General features: G+C 49.9%; 1 protein-coding gene across 1 annotated transcript in view; it reads left to right on the forward strand.

The window, feature by feature from the left end:
* SLC18A2 (solute carrier family 18 member A2) overlaps window positions 1–19,426 on the forward strand; it is a 37,409-nt gene that overhangs the window by 1,182 nt on the left and 16,801 nt on the right. Inside the window, exons 3-10 of the mRNA XM_046026993.1 lie at window positions 960–1,311; window positions 10,038–10,096; window positions 10,354–10,437; window positions 10,757–10,849; window positions 11,612–11,701; window positions 11,827–11,870; window positions 11,942–12,002; window positions 14,880–14,975. Of these exons, the coding sequence (XP_045882949.1) occupies window positions 960–1,311; window positions 10,038–10,096; window positions 10,354–10,437; window positions 10,757–10,849; window positions 11,612–11,701; window positions 11,827–11,870; window positions 11,942–12,002; window positions 14,880–14,975 (879 nt within the window). The remainder of the gene's footprint in view (window positions 1–959; window positions 1,312–10,037; window positions 10,097–10,353; window positions 10,438–10,756; window positions 10,850–11,611; window positions 11,702–11,826; window positions 11,871–11,941; window positions 12,003–14,879; window positions 14,976–19,426) is intronic.

Consider the following 19,426-nt stretch of genomic DNA (forward strand, 5'->3'; position numbering starts at 1 on the left):
GGGGACGTTTCAGGATCTTTCCGAAAGCAATTTGAACAGTGTTGGTTTTAGTCTTTTCCCTATGGTGGATTTTTGAAAAACAGTTAAAATCTAGGTCTCTTAGTGCCATTAATAGCAGAGTGGTGTGTTTTCCCTTAATGTCCAAATTTTTAATGAATATATATATATGCATATATATATATATATATATATATATATATTTTAAATTCAGATTCTCAGGGGTGGGTTATTCCCCTCCTCTTCGTTGCCGGTTCTCATCTCCAGGATTACCAGAGTAGTGGGGCTCATGGGAGTTCAGGAACAAGGACATCGCCTCTCCTTTGTGTGGCATGATCTGTTGTCCCACACATGCCCACGGCTGCTTTTACATCAGTTTTTCTTTGCCTTTATAGAAGTCTCAGGAATTTTTACGTTTTCCAGGTTGTAGGAGAAATTGTGGACTCCCACTCAAGTCGTAGATGGAGCAGGCCTGTTGCAGAATTCAAATTATTACTTCCTGTGGCTTTATCTTCCCCTAAGTCACATAATGAAATTTCAATTTCTATTTCCTGGATTCATTGACTGAAGGGTCTTTCTGAGTCTCTCTTGGAGGAGCTCTCGTTGACCGAAGGTCAGCCCTGAGCCGACTTCAGACCCCGTTTTGCTTTCTTAACTTATTCCTGGGAGGGAACCCCATCAAGGAGCAGCCCCAGATTGGCCCAGAACCCCGGGCAGGTCTCTTCTGCACAGGAGCTGGTCCTGAGAGCAGACGGAGCTCTCACAGCCTCCTGGGGCTTTGTTTTCTCCCCGGAGCTCAGTGATGTGCGGTCTTTCCAGGGCCAGCATGGGGGTCCCCTCCCAGGGGCAGACCTCTCTGGGCCTCGTGTGACATTTGATGCGCCCGTAGCCTTGCAGCCCTTTGACCCGGGGAAGGGGGCTTCCTCGCAGCCGCAGCCTCCCCGTTGTGTTTTTGTCCACAGTCCCTATCATCCCGAGCTACCTGTACAGCATTAATCATGAGAAAAATACCTCCGAGGTCCAGACCGCCAAGCCCGTGCTCACGGCCTCCACCTCAGGCAGCTTTGAGAGCATCTTCTCTTACTACGACAATGCCACCATGGTCACGGGGAACAGCACCCGAGAGCTTCACGGGGGGCTGCTACGGCCGGCCGCCACGCAGCACACGGTGACGAACACCTCCACGGCGCCTTCAGACTGTCCCAGCGAGGACAAGGACCTCCTGAACGAAAATGTGCAAGTGGGCCTGCTCTTTGCCTCTAAAGCCACCGTCCAGCTCCTCACCAATCCCTTCATAGGAATGCTGACCAACAGGTAGGCTCCGTTATTTTGGCCAAGGAGGGTTTTTTTGCTTTGAATTTTTAAAAAAGATTTTATTTATTTGTGAGCTCACGCGCGCCCATGTGGGGAGGAGCAGAGGGGAACCCGGGAGAAAGAATCCAAAGCCGACTCAGCACTGAGTGCAGAGCCCCACACGGGGCTCGATCCCATGACCCCGAGCACGAAGCAAGAGCACGAGGCTTAACTGACCGGGCCACCCAGGCACCCCTGGCCAAGGGGTTTACATTTCTATCATTCCCAGGTTATTTCTCCCTGGGGTTCTGTTTCCTGTTCACTCATCAGAAGGTAGAAAACCAGTGGTGGTGGGTGAGCTGGGGAGAGACCCCATCTCCTCTTTTCTTTGCTTAATCACGTTTTCACATTCGTTGCCCCCTCTGTTGGTCAGAAAGTAAGAAACTGTTGAAAGAGAAGAAAGGGACCCTCCCCAAGTGGGAGAACTCAGATTCTGTCTAAATGCCGGATTTCGTTAGTGCATTTGCCAGACTCGCCCCGGGGCAGCAGGAACTCTGCAGACGCCGTGGCATCGTCCTTGGATTCTGTGTGTCACTCGGCTTTGTCTGGTCTTCTCCCTCGGGTCATCCACTTCCCTGTAGAGAGCCAGGGTGGTTTGCTTTCCAGCTGAGGTGGTGAAGGCTCAAGATGGGGCGTGGGATGTGGGGACTGTGGAGAAAGACCAGTATTCCTGCTAAGTAGATGGAATCTTCTAGAATGCTGAGGCCATGGGAAGGGTAAACAGCTCCCCAGCCCATTACTGAGCTGGGTCCACATGCACAAAGAGAAAAGCGAGGCTGTTTTCTGGATAAGTCAAACCAGCCAATAATGCCCAAAATAATGCCCCAAGCTTGCTTTAGGTTAATCTGGATGTTCTGGATTTTTTTTTTTTTTTTTTGAACCATCTCCTAATTTTGAATAATTGTTCCCATTTTCACTGTCAGTGGCCACCTGGCTGGTATTCTACAGCCGAGGTGGCCCAGCTCTGCCTGGTGCATTGGGGCCTCAATGCTAAGGATGGGGAGCTTGCTGAGAAAAGGGAGAGGCGGCCCTGCGGGGGTCGGCTGCGAAGAGGGGGAGCTGGCATGGTGCGAGTGGGGGCGGGTGGGTTGCTATATGCTCACCGTGGCCCTCAAGGCAGAAAAATGGTGGAGAGGGGAGCGCCTGGAGTCCTCCTTGTGAGCCAGGCCCAGACACAGGAGCACAGACCAAGATTATAGCTGGAAAGGAGACCGTGGGAAGGGCGGGGGTGGGGGGGTGGGGGGAGGGCTCTGAATAAGGAAGGCAGGGCAGGGGGGATGGGCCAGGGCAAGGCTGGAAGAGACCCCAAGGGCCAGGCCGAGAGAGGAGGGAGGTTTTATTTGGGGTAAGGGGACACTTGGGAGCCACTAGAGGTTCCAAAGCCAAGTTGAAGAGTCCGGGAGCCAAGCACAGTTTGCAGTAGGTCAGCCTGGCACCCCGTGGAGGCTGGGAGCGGGCACATCTTCACCTTGACCCAGGCTCTGGTCTGCAGCAGGGGAAACAGGCCCGGCTCTGACTCGCAGGACCTTTTGTTCCAATATTATTGAGCATCTCGAGACTGTAACCACGGCATTAAAGCAAGCACAGGGCCCTTGTGAGAGTGGGGCCGGCTCTGAGGCAGAGAAGAGGAGGTCTGTTGAGTGGGGGGGGGGGGCGTGGGGTGGTGGCAGAGGCTCAGAGAGGCGGATCTGGCTCCCCCCCACCCCCCGCAGGCAGCCCTGGGACGCGCACACAGGTTATGGTCACGTACGTACCCGTGGCCACTTGGCTGGAAGCCCATTTTAAGCTTTTCCAGCCTGATTCTCTGGACAAGGTAGCGGCGCGTCTGAATAAATGTTAACAATCCCAGGCCCCATCCATTCCCACCCCCCGCCCCCCTAGTCTGTGTCAAACAGCGTTATGAAGCTGCCGGGTTAACCCAGGCTGAGCATGGGACCCTTGCAGGGACGGGCTGACCGGGAGCCCCCCTCGAAGCAAGTTATCAAGGCGCCATTTGCAGGTGTCCTTCTCCTTCAGGAGCAAAACCAAACAGCCATTGCAGGGTTTTTTTCTCCACCTCCAAGAGTGCTTCTTAAAATGCATCTGGTATAATTACAGAACACGTCTCCGGGTTTTGTGTTCCAAGAAAGCAAACAGCTCAAAGGCTATATGAGCAAAATTGAAGACATTACTGTAATAATGCCTTGCCAATCACTTGGGCACCCGTCGTCCTAGCTGAGGAGTGTAACACAGCGTTCAGAGACTGGCATGAGCGTTCAGTCATCCACATGCAAATGGCAAATGAAAAGCTTTTAAAAAAAATCCCATTCTTGTTTTTAATGCTTTGCTTACACCCTGGGGAAGAAGCTTGTTTAAAGCCGGTGAGACCTTTTCCCCTATTAAATACTCCAAAGGCTTTGAGACTGTAGCCACTCAAGTCTCCTGTTTGGGGCTCAAAAAAAAAAAAAAAAAAAAAAAAGCCTTCCAAGGGAAACCTAATTTTGTTTTGTGACCTGTGAAATTCGGTCTATTCTTATGATGAGTAATCCACTTTGCAATTTAGAGCAAAACTGTAATCCCTAAGGGCTCCCCCAGCTACCCAGCAAACTGAAAAGTTTCTCTAGTGCTGCCCTATGATATGGAAACGCAAAGGAGTTGTAATATTGATGTAGCCCGAACTCTGTTGTTGCTTCAAAATGACCCTGGTTTTTGTACATTTTTCAATATTTCCCAAGCTCGGTAGATACGAATTTGGGGGACTTGTGGCATTTCTGGGCGCCCCACAGCTCTGCTCAGAGACGGGTCCATTCTGCTTGCTTTAGAGGACTTGCCCTGGTGAGCGCCTGCGGAGGATATAGTCTTTTGATGTGATTTGTGCCAATTGCACTCTCAATTATGAATAAGTTGTGTGACTCCCACTTTCAGGGTTGTGAACAAGTGTGTTTAATACAGCGTTTTACAGTTGGTTATTATGTTTCTGATTAGGGAAAGAGTGGTTAAAATCCCGGAGCCTCAGAGCTGGAGGGGACTCCATCAAGGGCTTTGGGGCCCGTCCTACCATTTTGTAGGGAAAGGAGTTCACCGCTCGGGAAGAGAAGGCATCCGCCCCGGGCAGCACAGGGTACAGCCAGTGACCAGACTCTCTGTCTGGGTGTCTTCTTCCCTTCCTGTTCTTTCCACCTGCTTGGTGATTTACAGTTTTTACAGTTCACTTCTCAGAATCAACAGTGCCCGTCAAAATCTGTCTTCCCTGCATCTGTTTGGGCTCTCTCTGATTGTACTGGGCTGAGCCAGTGAACGTGAAATCCCAAACAGTGAGTTCTTGATTGATACTTTCTTTTTTTTTTTTTTTTTAAAGATTTTATTTATTTATTTGACAAAGAAAGATCACAAGTAGATATAGAGGCAGGCAGAGAGAGAGAGAGGGAAGCAGGCTCCCTGCTGAGCAGAGAGCCCGATGCGGGACTCGATCCCAGGACCCCGCGATCATGACCTGAGCCGAAGGCAGCGGCTTAACCCACTGAGCCACCCAGGCGCCCCTGATTGATACTTTCTTTTTAGAGGTTTATTTATTAGAGAACATGGGCGCATGAGCTGGGGGAGGGGTAGAGGGAGAGAGAATGTCAAGCAGATTCCCGGCCCAGCACAGAGCCGGACCTGGGACTCGATGTCAGGATCCTGAGATCATGGCCTAGGCTGAAAGCAAGAGTCCAGACACTTAAACAGCAGAGCCACCCAGGTGCCCCATGATGGCTGTTTTTAATCATCGAGTGGGGAGTTTAGAAAAAAGCCAGTGTGGGTTTTTTTTTGGACATGGACCCTCCCTCGCCTCCCCAGGCCTGGAAGAAATCTTTTTTTGGCCCCTGGTGGGATCTGGCATTGCTTGCCAGCATCTCTGCAGTGCTTCTGACAGTGGGGAAACGAAAGGTCTCCTACATCCCCCAAAGACTAGGGAAGCTCCCGCGAGGCTGGTTGGAACCTCTCCTTTCTGGAGCCCTTTGCTGCAGCTGGGACCCACGCCTCACAGGCGTCACGGCCGGATCCTCCTATTCACGGTCAAGATGCCGCTGTCTGAGTGGCTCTAGGGGCCGGTGACACGGGAGGCGGGCTGCCTGTCTGCTGTTGTAAGTAATGGCTAAGAGCCCTCCTTCCAAACCCTGAAAGTAACAAATGACACTTCCTGAGAAACGTTGAATTGCCCATTGGGTTGCTAATATGCAAGTTTTATTCCTGTTTGATTTCACCCTCAGGTGTTATATTTTTACTGGAAAATGGGTGCCCAGAGAGGGAACGGAGGAGCTTTGATTTTTGGCAAGAGTGGTGCTCGCACATCCCCCAGCACACTTTCCAAAGCCGGCGGGATCCATGCGCCTTGGTTGACTTGCTTTTTATCTTTGAGGCTCGTGTGACTTCTGATTCCCTTTATTCATCTCAGAACAGCAGCTGTGCGTCAAGGGGAGGGGTGGAAGGAATTCAGCCCGCAGCATCTGTTGTTCTCTAGCCCCATGAGTGAAGCTGAGGCATACACAGACCTAAGGGGAAAGTTCCAGGCAGACACACACCGTAACAGCACCTTTACGTCTCTCCCCACCAATCGGGCTAAGAACGGGGCGCCATGGTCTCCACTTCCTTCTGCAGTAGCTGCCTCTGGAGAACCAAGAGCTATTCCAGACGCACCGCATGGCTGGGGAAAGCGTTAACTCGGGGTGCTGGGGCGCAGCGCCCCCAGCTTCCTCCCTCGGTCCTCCTCCGCTCCCTGGTCTGCTTTTTATCAAGCCAGCATCAGTGGCTTAATTTATTTCCATAGTTACCTCTTGTCTTTGAAAGCCGGTTATTTGTCCTCACAAATCTTAGCCCACATCTGAATGACAAGAAGGGAGCCGCAGGGCACGGAGTGGCCACAGAAGGCTCGGCGGGTAATTCTTTTCTCCTTCGCTTCAGCCGCTGGTCTGCAGTCGGCTTTGCGGGAATAAGCAGTGACCTTTTCAGTTCCTCCGCGGACAGGGAAAACAGCTCTTCTGGAAAGGGATCTCCCATCCTAGATGTTGTTAGGATGGGGTGATCGAGTCTTCGCTTCTGAAATGGAGAGGAGCTGGCTGTGACATCGGGGGTTTCCCACGGGAGTCGAGCCCCGACTTGAGCTGCGTGGCAGGGAACAGGGGTGACCCCCACAAAAGTCAGAAGTCCCCGCTCGCATCTCTCCCCCCCCGCGCATCTCATAGCTAAGCAAGACAGACCTAAGGACTAAACCTAAGAATTTTTTTTTTGCCTATGAAATGATGGACGTCAGCCGTCTAGTGCGTTTCAGCAAATGTAAGGCGTCCCTCTCTCTCCTGAAGTTGACTGTGCCACCTTTCAGAAGATCATTGAAAAGGGAGATGCCACCTCTTGTCTCATCTGACGTCGTTTGTACCCTTCTGGGTCCCCTACTCTGTGTCAGCCAGAGGGAGCCTGAGTTTTAACAGCGCTGAGAATCGGGCTTGCATTGGTCTCTATGGCAAAGATAAGCTAGTTGTATTAAAGAAAAAGGTATCGATTTTCCGTGATGTTTTAGGGACTGTGGAGTTTCTCCACGGGTGCGTAGGTATATATAACGACATAACTTTTATTGGTTTGCACTTTTTTTTTTTCTGGGGATTCAATATATGACTCTTACTCTTATTTCGATTGGATTAATGGCTCCCTGATGCCCTATAGAGGATGGCCGCGGGCTGGGATGACGCATAAGGGGAGAGTAGTGGGATACTTCGCCAAAGGTTTGCTCTATCAGATGTAGCTCTGCTGAGTGCCGAGATGAGAGGCTGACTCAGATCTTCATGACTAATGTCACTTGAGTCTCTGTTTAGGAGACATTGTGGGGAAGGAGAAAGGGCATTGGTGATCTGCCCATCACTCAGTGACCCTGGGGCCCTGGACAACTTTCCTTCGGAGATGGGTGTTGGTGGGGGGTCTGGGCAGAAGAATTGGAGGGTGGAGGGCTCCAGGATGTGCCCATTGTGTCCTGCTGCCTTGGGGCTGAGCCCCGGGGCAGAGATGCTGCCTAGGACTTTCCACTGGGTAGCACAATCAGAGATCCGATGGGCACTGAAGGTATAGGGGTATGAGTGTCTGGTAATGGGAAGGAAACGTGTAAGCCCGGAGGTATCCGGAGTGGTTGGCTTGCTCTGTCACCATGGTGAGCCACTCTTATCTTTGAACCTCTGCTCTCTCATCCAGCATGAGGGTTTGGACTGGCCAGCCTTTGGGTTTCTTTCCAGTTTGGCCATTTGGTTATTCCCTATGTGCTTATTAAAATGCCAAAGGGATTAAAAAAAAACAAACAAACAAGAACAAGAAAACCGTAGCTGCAGTGGTTTTAAGGCAAACAAAGTACCTGGGTTTGGGATCAAGAATCCTATATAAGCACATTTTCCTGTGGGCACGGAGCTCCCTGCTGTTAAACTGTAGACCAGCCGTTTCACCCATGCGGTGTGATCCCACACTCCTGTAACGGACATCCCCATGTAAGCATGTGCCAGCAGGACCGGACACACCCCAGGCACTCAACATAGGTCTGTTATCCTGAGTTTGGGGCAAGTTACTTAGTTAGATTCCCTGGCCCTCAATGTAGTCATCTGAAAAAGGAGGGTCCTGCCAGCGACCTCACGGAGCTTCAGTGAGAATCACAAGGGACCCCCTCACTAGCTTCCTACTTATGGCCTTGGGAATACCAGAGCCCCCTGGTAAGAAGCTACTAGAGATGTGTCCTGCCGGGTGGCCCTGGCCAGTTATCAGGGCGGCAGACTGAGCATCATGGCCCTGGTATTTCCACCAGCTTTGACAAATACATTGTTTTCCAAGGAGTGTGTTGAAAGGGGGCGAGAAGCCCGTGTTTATTCTAGGGCAGCTACGAGCATTGCCATATTCCATTCTTCCCCCAAGATGTAGAGGAGTTGCTGGGAAAAATGAACTGCCTGTGAGTTCTCTTCTCTGAGCCTCCTGGAAGTTTCTTTATTCAGTATCCAGCAGAGTTGTGTAGGGCTTGGGATTGTAAATGGGGTTCCTTTGCCTAAGTGAGTAAAGAGCACAGAGCAGCCAGCTCTAGGCCAGCTGAGCTTAGAGACCCTTCCATTTGATGCCCCTCTGAGCTGCTATTTCCAGCTGGCATCCTTGCTGTTTGCCTGGTTGGCTCTGAGCCCCACCTGGTGAATTACAAGCTCATCTCGGGTCACAGGGAGGGAAGTTTTGCATGGGACAGTAGGAGGAGGGCTGTCTGGGAATCTGGCATGATTTTGAGATGCTATTTGTATTTTTACTAGTTTCTGGAGCACATGAAGCAGTTAAAAAAAAAAGGGTTTTTTTTGGGGGGGAGCGGGGAGTATGACCAGGAACTTTTGGAAAGATTCTATTTAAAGCCACATACGTCCTTTGGCTTTCTGGGGAGGTGGTGAAGTTTGCAGGGAAAAGCCCTAGACTGGGCAGGATGGTCCCGAGTGAAATGAGCCCCAGAACATTTGACAAGTCACTTTTTCTTGCCTCTGTTTCCTCATCTGTGAGATGGTGAGGGGGTCACCTGCCCTTATCAAATCCTTGAGCTGGTGGGCATAAGTGCTGGGAGAATTGAGTTTAAGTTTAAATGAAGGTATCGTCACCTTGATTTTTTAGTCAAGCCTGGAAGAGAAGAGCCCTTCCAGGCTGAGTGGCTGTGGACTCAAGACTCCTTGGTCCTCCCTTGGTTCCTGTCCAGGAGCGTCTGGGGGTGGGAAGGTCTGGGGGTGAGAGGACACAAAGCCTGGAGATGTTCTGGGCTGTTTTGCCTCGAGGACAGCTGCTCAGCCAGCTGTCCTCGAGGAGTTGAACCCCCTCCCAGGGCAGCAGGGGCCAAGAAGCTGCCTTCACTCTACTGTCTCTTCCATACGGCAGGAACCAAGCGGTTGCTTGATTGCAGGCACAGAGAGGAAAGAAGGAAGAGAGTGAGAGAGGAAACACTCTCTGAAGCCTCTTCTGTGTCCCCTGGTAGCAGTTGCTCATCCACATCTCATTCTGTCCTCCCTCCTGCGCTGGCAGGTGGGCGGTGGCCAGCTCGGCTCCCATGGGTGGGCTGGTGTGATACCCACAGACCAGGCAGGGTCTTCCCACCGCCCCTGTCCACCCCGGGGGCGGAGCCCTGTATGGACTGTGGTCTTTGTGAGCAATCAGGATGTTGAATTTTTGCACAGGAAACAAGGCCTATTTTTCTAGGCTGGTCCCATTGAGGTCAATGTGGAGATGGACTCGAATATTTTCTTGCATCCCAGCGCCTCTGAGATGTCGTCCCATTGTCTCCGCCGCCAGTTGAATCACCTGATGAGCTTTTACTGGACTCATTCGGTTGCCACTGTCTCTTTGGAGAATCTCTAGCAAAGATAATAATTAATTAAAGAATTAAAAAAAAAAAGATGGGAGCCAGGGTTATATATTTTAGACATGCTCTGTGTTACTTGCCAATACTGTTGTTAACATTTATTGCAGAAAAATTTCTGTTCAGAGTGGCAATCGTGAAATGTATTCACGTTCGAGATAGTCAAACACGGAAAGGTCACATAGGAAGCACCAACTATATGAATTTTCAGAAAAGTTGACCAAACACTTATCCGCCTGATCCCAAAGGGTAGGCAGGAGAGACTCCGTATAAAGCCTTAGAAAAATACAGAAGGTCGCCAAACGTTCCCCATGCTTCTCTTTTGCAGAATTGGCTACCCAATTCCAATGTTTGCGGGATTCTGCATCATGTTTGTGTCAACAATTAGTAAGTGTCTGCTGTTCGCCTTCTGTGCGCGGGTCATGGGATGGGCTCTGAGGACCCCACACTGGGAATCGAGGCTGCAGCCCTGGGGTTAGGGTGTTGTGTCTTGGCCACAGTTGCAGGAGGGGGTCAGTCGAGCTGTTCAAGGCACAAAAGCGCCATCAGGTTAAGGGCTGGCTTCCCATGCCCGGGCGAGCTGGGGATGGGAGGTCCGGGTCTCAGCTTGGCACTGACGCGCGGCCGGGCCGCTCCCTCTGCAGTGTTCGCCTTCTCCAGCAGCTACGCCTTCCTGCTCATCGCCAGGTCGCTACAGGGCATCGGTTCCTCTTGCTCATCTGTAGCTGGTAGGTGTACAAAAGCCCCAGTAAGTTAGGGCCCCGGGGCGGGGGTGGGGGCATCAGCCTTGCCCCCCGATGGCCAGCCCCTTGCAGAATTAGCTGGAATAAGGTAGGGAATCCTGAGATTAGTGATGGTGCCTGGGAAGGGGTGCTTAGGGAGGATACTGGTTTTTCCTTGGCTTCTGCTTGGTCTTCCATTTCTGTGAATCTGGCCCATTTGGGAGATCACAGGTCTGGGTGGGAGAGGGAGGGTGGTGAGTCACAGATGATTTCTTTTGGTGCTCCCTGGAGAGCTTGGCTGCTGACCGTTTCTTCTCCTGTTTAGGGATGGGCATGCTGGCCAGTGTGTACACGGATGACGAAGAGCGAGGCAACGCCATGGGCATCGCCCTGGGAGGCCTGGCCATGGGGGTGCTAGGTGGGCAAGGGCACCTGGAGGCCGTCCACGGGGAGGGTCCCGTCTGCCGTTGCGGGAGGGCCCCAGTGCTCCCTGAGTCCACTTGGAGTCTGTTCGCTTGTTATTCCCTACTTTCACGGAGCCTGTGAAGACCGGTGGGACCTTCCTGACCTGCCTCCACCTCCCAGCCTGCTGGGTGACCTTGGGGAAAAAAAAAAAAATCCCAGACGTTCACTGGTCCAGATGTAAAATAAAGGCTGAAACAGGACAGTCTGCAAAACTCCTTTCTCTTGGGCGCTCTCTGACTTACCGTCCTACCCGAGGACCTTTCCAAACCTTGCTGCCTTCCAAGTCTGTCTCCCCCCCGTCCTGGCTGGCTGAGAGGAGACTTGGGTCCTCTGCCTTCTCTGTCGCATTCCCGGGCTTCACTTGGGAGCCCAAAGTTCTGCCCGTGCTGGTTGATAAGGACCAAGGTTCTCGCTGACCCATTTTCCTGTGCTCCTTAAGCAGCACAGTTGTGTGGCCTGGGTCTGGTTTCTCTCTGGTCTTCACTTTTGGGGTGACCCTGATATGCTCTTGCCCATGTCTTGGGTATAGAACCGCTTAGAGGAAGTTGCCAGGGCAACTTGACCTGAATAGAAGGTAGAGTGGCCAGCCCAAATAGTTTTTGGAACAAAAAACTCAAGAAACAAATGGATGGATGGTTCTGGTGGAGTTGGGGGGGGGGGGGGGCGGGGATCAGTCCCGGGGCCTGGCCCCAGCCTCTGGTTCTCTTCCTTGCAGTGGGCCCCCCCTTTGGGAGTGTGCTGTACGAGTTTGTGGGGAAGACCGCTCCGTTCCTGGTGCTGGCTGCCCTGGTGCTCTTGGATGGAGGTGAGTCCATGTGGGCACCTTGGCCATGACCTTGGCGGCCATGACCTGTGTCAGCAGGTGACCCATTTTGGTAGGTGCTTGTGCTCACACCTCTTTATTTTCTCCCCCTCCCCTCCCTCTCGTAGCTATTCAGCTCTTTGTCCTCCAGCCGTCCCGGGTCCAGCCAGAGGTAAGCCCCTGGGGAAGGAGGGTGCGGCGGTGGCCACATGCACTTTTCTGACCGCTGTTTTCTGCTGACAGAGCCAGAAGGGGACGCCGCTAACCACTCTGCTGAAGGACCCGTATATCCTCATTGCTGCAGGTGAAACTCCCCTCAGTCTCCCCGATTCTTCTCCGCCCAAGCGTGGGGGGTGGATGGCGAGATTCGGTGTCTGCTTTGCTGCCGGGAACGCTGGGCCATAGAGAGTCATGCGCGGCCCAGGGGCTCTACATGCGTCACAAGGAATGACTTTCTTCCACCATTAACCTCCAGCCTTCAGCCAAGTTCCTCTCCTGGTGTTCATTTGGGGCAAAGAGGTCTGGGTCATGGAGATGCCCTGACCCAGAGCTTTGTTTGTGTCAGTGGCTGTCACTGTTTGGCCTTGAACTTCGGGAAGGAGTTCATGGCCTCCCTGCAGGCATCGTGGGCGGGCGGTCTGACTGACCAGCCATGCGTGAGGAAGGGTGGACGGCAGAGCCCTGGAGGACAGCTCCCTTCCCGTGGAGAGGTCACGCTGTGCAGCCCTGGGGAGGCTGCCGGGAAACCCCCTTTGTCTACAGAAGGTCCCAGCTTTGGGGTCTTGGCCTAGATGGGCTCAGAGGAAGCCCCGGTTCTATGGTTTGTGGGAGGACAATGGGCCTCATTTATCCAAGAAGCAGCCCTGCCAAAACCCTCTCCGTGAGGCGGGCCTGGGACTGCCTGGCAGGGGGCTGGCCTTATGCTGCCTGGGCCTGCACACTGGTCGGCGGCGGCCGTTGGGGTCGGCCAGGAGAGGGCAGCCCCGAAGTGTAGCATCAGATGCGGTTAGCGTGAGATTGGTCTAAGCAGTGGTCACGGGCGCGGCTGGTGCTGTGGGAGTCTGGCTGAGCTGGACGGTGCCCTACCTGCGAGCGTTCCGGTTCAGCCTCGTCATGCCCCAGGCGGCCTTCATTGAGGCCTTCTGCTGGATTTCACTGGGGGACACCTGTGTCACCGGTCTAGAGCCTCCATCAGGCCGGCTGGCGCCAGTGCTGCGAACCCGGTGTGACTTCCTTATGCAGGGGACCCCTCTGTCCCTAGCACGATGCGGGGACCGTTCCAGTGCCCAGACACCCACAGAGCCCGGGCTGTCTCGGGTGGAGTGAGGAGGTGTGTGTTGAGAGCGGACTCCCCGCAGCCCAGCGCCCACTGCCTGGGGTTTTCTTTGACCCTCTCCGTCTCACCCTGGCTCAGCGAGGAAAGATCCACCCCGCATGGACTATCGGGTGACTGCATCTCCGGGCAGCCTCACTGAGGGAGCTGGGGGCCAGGCGCTGTCTTACTTGTTCTGGTGGGATTTTAACTTATGAAGGTGACTGAGTGATGGCCCAGAGAGATCAGTGCTAGTGAGAGGAAAATTTTATTACCATGCCAGTCAGGGCCCCCAGGGGAAGCAGCAGGTTGCCTAGGCTAGAGGTTGGCATGGGAAGGGCAGGGCAGGGCTGGGAGAACCCTGGGGATGGGCAGGCTTTGGGCCTGGGGGGCTGTCCCCGGGGGGCCTGGCGCCTGGTCCTGGGAAGTTTGGGGCTGGGGTGTCAGTTTGCTGTGTGAGAGGTGGACAAGGAAGGGTTCAGAGTATGGGCCCTGGCTCACAGGAGAGACATAACGACGCTATCAGCTTGACCCTACTTTACAGACAGCAAATTGACCAACTGCGAATCTGGGAAGACAGCAGGGGGGTGAGGGGAGCCAGTCATATCCGCATCCTTTCTGTGTTCCATCTCTAACGTCAAGATGCATATAAAAAACCCCCTTTCTTCGTTACGTGAGCTCCTTAATCACCGTTGCACAATGTTCTTTGACTCAGGATTCTGGCAAATTGCAGGTTCCTGGGGACGTGGCCCAGGAAGCTCCTAACACCGCGGGGGAGGCTTCTTCCCTGATGGCACTCCCTTTACCAAGGGTTCTGGTTAACAGGGTGGGGGTGGATAGTTGCAGAAATACCCTATAGGGATAGTTGATTAAAAAAAAAATTCCCTCAACAGCCCATCTGTACTGAACGCACAGGGTTTGGGGACATCCCAAGCACCTTTAGAGATGTCTGTGCTCATTGCCCAGTAAAACAGGCTCAGGAGCCTCCATCTGCTGTGGGTCTGGTGTGGTCTGGGCATGGCCCACACTGGTGGGCGGCCTCAGGCAAGTTACTTGGCTAATGAATTGGAACACCTTCATCAGTAGGTTGGGAGGGGTAGTCAGATGACCTCTGAGACTCCTTCCAATTCCTTTATGACTCTGGGATTCTAGTTTGAAAACAATGTTTCTTAGTACTTTGTTTACATTTAATATTTAATTTTAGTTATTAGTATTTCATTTTAATAGATTTAACTTAATATTTAATTATTATTTTGTAACGGTGATGATAGTAATAATAAACCCAACCTCCTCACTCTCCCCTTGAACTGTTATTTATCTGTTCCTCACAAAAGTAGAAGTTCTGGGGCACCTGGGTGGCTCAGTGGGCTAAGCCTCTGCCTTCAGCTCAGGTCATGATCCCAGGGTCCTGGGATCAAGCCCTGCATCGGGCTCTCTGTTCAGCAGGGAGCTTGCTTCCCTCTCTCTCTGCCTGCCTCTCTGCCTACTTGTGATCTCTGTCTGTCAAATTAATAAATAAAATCTTAAAAAAAAAGAAGTAGAAGTTCTGAGCCTCCCAGTGGATTGTTCTTTTGTGGGCATATGGGTTTTTTTTTTTATTTTTTTAAAGATTTATTTATTTATTTATTTGACAGATCTCAAGTGGGCAGAGAGGTAGGCAGCGGGGGAGAGAAGCAGGCTCCCTGTGGAGCAAAGAGCCCAATGCAGGGCTTGATCCCAGGACTCTGGGATCATGACCTGAGCTGAAGGCAGAGGCTTTAACCCACTGAGCCACCCAGGTGCCCCAGCATGTGGGGTTTAACTGTGTTTGGAATCAGAGATGCTTAAGACCCAAAACAGAAGCACATTAACCCTCTTCCTCCCTTGCAGGGTCCATCTGCTTTGCAAACATGGGGATTGCCATGCTGGAGCCAGCCCTGCCCATCTGGATGATGGAGACCATGTGTTCCCGCAAGTGGCAGCTGGGTAAGGACTGGAGTGGGAGCTTCTGATTCTAGAACTTTCGTCCACAGGGCGAGTCCTATCTTTGTAGCCCTATCAAGCTGCAGGTACCAGGATGATAAAATGGTGCTTTCTGTTTGACACTTAATGGAGTCTGTGCTTAGGGTAGCAATGCCCTTTGGGGTCTGTTTCAGCTCCAGTTTTTTTTTTTTTGTTTGTTTGTTTTATGTTTTGTTTTGTTTTTAAATCATCCCTGATGGATACAGAATTAGCATAGAGGCATCAGACCTGGGCAGAAACAAGAGCACAAAAATACATTCAGCATCTCCCATGTTTCTGAAATAGACTAGTTAAGTTAAAAGTATGTGAACAGCAATAAAATTTATGTGAAAGAGGCTAACAAGCAGGATTTAAGAGGATTAGTTTTAACACTTTTTTTTTTTAAGATTTTATTTATTTATTTGACAGACAGATCACAAGTAGGCAGAGAGGCAGGCAGAGAGAGGGGGAAGCAGGCTTCCTGCTGAGCAGAGAGCCTGACACAGGGCTCCATCCCAGGACCCTGGGATGATGACCTGAGCCAAAGGCAGAGGCTTTAACCCACTGAGCCACCCAGGTTCCCCTAGTTTTAACACTTCTAATTTAGAAAGTAGTACATACTTTATTATTAAAAAAACAAAATATATAGATCAAGGAAGTTGATCTTAAAATCTCATGTTCATCTTTCCTCCCAGCACAATCCTCTGTGATATTCATCGTTAATAGTTTTGTGTCTTTTTCCAAATGGTTCTGCATTTATCACCATGTGTGAGATGCTTAAAAGCCCAACCCAAGTGGGATCTTGCCAATTGTATCACTGTGTGACCTCTTGTTTGTTCATGTTTTCATGTCAGAATGGGTAGATTTAATTTTCGGAATTAATTACATTTAAACTTTTATCAGTTACACATGTACTTAATGTTTAAGTAAAATAACATTATTAGAATTATAGTGAGAAAGCCAGCAGTCTTTGCTCCATGCCTCCCCATCTCCAACCCACTTTCTCAGATTTGATCACCTTCAGTGCTTTTAGATTTTTCTTCTGCTAATTTATGTCTCTAAATAATATGTGTAACTCCTGTTTTTTTTAAGTTCTCCAATATCTGACATTGTCTACCAGCTCCCTAATGTGGTAGATGGAGATTCAATGCCATTATTATTCCACCTGAAAATATCAAACAACTAACTCACCTGTTTTTCTCAACTTCTGCTTTCTTAAAAGTTATATTTGTTGTTTAGATTGGCATTTAGTATTGCCATTGTTGTGACTATGTAAATATTCAAAGAAGAGCTATATAGAGTTTTGTGGTTATTTCTTTTTACATACTTTATGTTCATAAAGACTGCATTGAAAACTAAGAAAATGGAAAGACTTTTGTTTTTCCTGGAGTTAGTTATTGCCATGTCTTTCCATTTTCTTAGTTTTAAATGTAGCCTTTATGAACATATTCCCAAACTGTCTGGCGGAGGTGAAAGGCTCTCTAAATATGGCCAAGTATATCAGCAAGCCCAGCCTATCTGTGTTTTTGCTTGTTTATGGACATTTGTTGCACATTACTCTGTCTTGCTCCAATCTGGACTTATTCACTAGGTCATCCTAGGACTTTCCTCTTCCAGTATTTGAGCATCCTTACCTCTCTTCTGTTTCCTGTATCCTTCTCCTCTATATTCCTTTCTCTCGGTTTACTCTATCATTATGATGGAACACATCCTCTAGCTGCTTTCTGAGAGATGGTGAATAGCAGGTAAAGTTTTCAGAGATCCTGCATATCAACAAACATCTTTATTCTCATATTTGGTTGACTTAGTCTATTTGAGTGTATGATCCTTGGTTGGAAATTTCTTTTCTCCAATTTTGAGGCCAATGACCTATTGTGCCCTAGTGTCCAGGATTGCTATTGAGGAGGCTAGTGCCCGTCTCATTCCCTATCCTCTGTAAGTGCTGGGAGGATGTCTTCCTCTCTAGGTTATGAGTGTCCATGATGGTTTTTGCAGTGGGATCTTTTTCATCTGTACTGGGCACTTGCTTGGTTAGCCTGTTCACCAGAGAAGCTGCTCCTTTTAGTTCTGGGAAACCATTTTGTATTATTTCTTTAATTAATCCTCTCCCCTACTCCATTTTCTCTCTTTTACTATTAGTTTTGTTGATTCAATGTTGGACCCTCTGTGTTTTATCCTTTTAATTTTTCTTGCCTTTTCTTATTTCCAGTGATTTTTTTTTTAAGATTTTATTTGTTCATTAGAGAGAGAGAGCTTGCACACAAGAGGCAGAGGGAGAAGCAGACCCCCTGCTGAGCAGAGAGCCCGATGTGTGGAGCTCAGTTCCAGAACTTGGAGATCATGACCCAGCCAAAGGCAGAAGCTTAACCACTGAGGCACACATGTGCTCCTATGCTCATTTCTTAATCTTCACTTTCTAAACTGTCTATTGAATTTTTATAATTGGTATCTTCATATCTTAAATTTGAAGAGCCCTTTCATATTCACTCTGAGTGGTTTTGTGCGTATGGAAGGGCCATTGAAATAACAACCTCTTACCATTTAGTAGGAAGACTTCCACTCACTTCCCACGGCAGCATCTCAGGCTATCCCTGGTCTCTCCATGCTGCCTGGGGTCCCTGGGCTAGTTGAGTTTGGTTTCCCTAAAGAAGCGGTCTCCTGCCAGGGTGAGCAATTGAGAGCTGGGGAGTCCAAGTGCTCTTAAACCAGCCTTTCAAGCGTCTTTCCTGTTGACAGCCTCAGCCTTACATTCACAGTACCTGGAGCCTTCAATTTTCTGAATGTTTGGGTTCTGAGGCACAACAGCTGTTGCTTCTTGTTGGCTGCCCCATGTGAAAGTGGAAGGTTCCAGTGTTTTTTGCTGTGTCCCTCACTGGTCTCTCTCTGCTTCTTTCTCCTTCTCATTGCATTTTCTCCTTTTTCGTCTGTTTTTGGGCATCGCGGGGTAGGGTGTGGAGTTTTCTTTTGTTCCTTTATTACAATTTAAACAGAATTTGGGATGGGAATGGAGGAAAAACCTATAGATACAATCTGCCCTGTTTCGTCAGAAGCCTATCATTCATCTTAACGATTGGATATTGTTCTATTTTAAGGTTATACCATAAATTTTCCGCCAGTTGCTATCATTGGCCCTTTGGGTTAGTTTTGGTTTTTGCCATTTAGAAACCATACTGTAGCAAAATATTCTTACATGCATTCCTGTTCATGATTGGAAGTGGAACTGTGTGCAAATTCCTGAAAGTGCAATGAATGGGCTTTCGGTAATCAGTAACACGGCGCTAACACGAGAACTGTCATTCTTTCCTAGTTGCATATGAGAGAAGGTGGGCGGGTGCCTCATTTTGATTTATTTTTTACCAATTCTTTCAGTGCAATTGAGCATCCTTTCATGTGTTTATTAGGCCTGCCTGTTTCCTTTATTGTGGATTTCTTATTAAGATACGTTGCCCATTTTTTCTGTGGAGTTGGGTCCTCACTGATTTTAAATATTCTTTGTATGTTTATTAATCCTTTATCAGATGTTTCACAGATACTGCCTTTGTTTCGTTGCATGTCTTTTGAGTTTAGAAATGTGTTTTACCGCCCACTCAGGATATCTGAGATGCCGCTGGTCAGAGTTAGCGGTCTGCCCCGTCATGTCCTTGTCATTTCAAGGGAAGCTCCGAGGAGACCCTCCCCATGTGAAGATTATTTTTGTCATCCATATTTCCCCTAATTTATGATTTGTTTTTCACATTAAAATCTTGGATTTACATGGACTTAATCTAGGCGCATGGTGTGTGAGAAGGACCTGGGGTTACTCTTTGCTGTGTGACTAGCCAGTTATCCTAAGAGCCTACCCAATTTTTCCCACCTTTCTCGTCCTTGGAACGACTGTGTGTCCTTGGGTCTGTCTCTGCGTTCTCTCTTCTGTTCCATTTGTCGGCAGGAATTCCTGTGTCTGTGCTTTCCTGTTTGATTCCTGGAGCTTTAGGACATTGTTGGGTATCTGGGCAGCTCGTCCCTGCGCACACACCTTTATTCTTTAAGAACTTATTGATTATCCTTCCTGGGATTTATTTTCTGTTTATTGTTCTCTCGGCTTCTAAATGACCATCTTTGGGTGGAGACTCTCAGTTCCAAGTGAAGCTGCCATTTTTAGTGCCCCCAACCTTCCTGCAGGCAACTTTCTAGTCCCTCCGGGTGGCGTCTTCCAGCCTGTCACTACCCCAGTCCTTCTGGATGTGCCCCTGAACCGCTGTGTTCTTTCATCAAATACTCCTTCCTTAAAAAGTCCCAAATGGTTTGGGCGGGGCAGGATGGCGTGGGCTGCTGACGGGTGTGGGGTCAATCTTTGGGGTGATAAAAGTAGGTTGGAAATAAATAGCGTTGATGGTTGCACAACCCTCGACTCTTCTAAAAACCACTGACCGTTGGCTTGCAAAGGGGGAGTTTCA

The sequence above is a fragment of the Meles meles genome, chromosome 13 (genome assembly GCF_922984935.1).
Source record: "Meles meles chromosome 13, mMelMel3.1 paternal haplotype, whole genome shotgun sequence".
In the NCBI taxonomy this organism is placed as follows: domain Eukaryota; kingdom Metazoa; phylum Chordata; class Mammalia; order Carnivora; family Mustelidae; genus Meles; species Meles meles.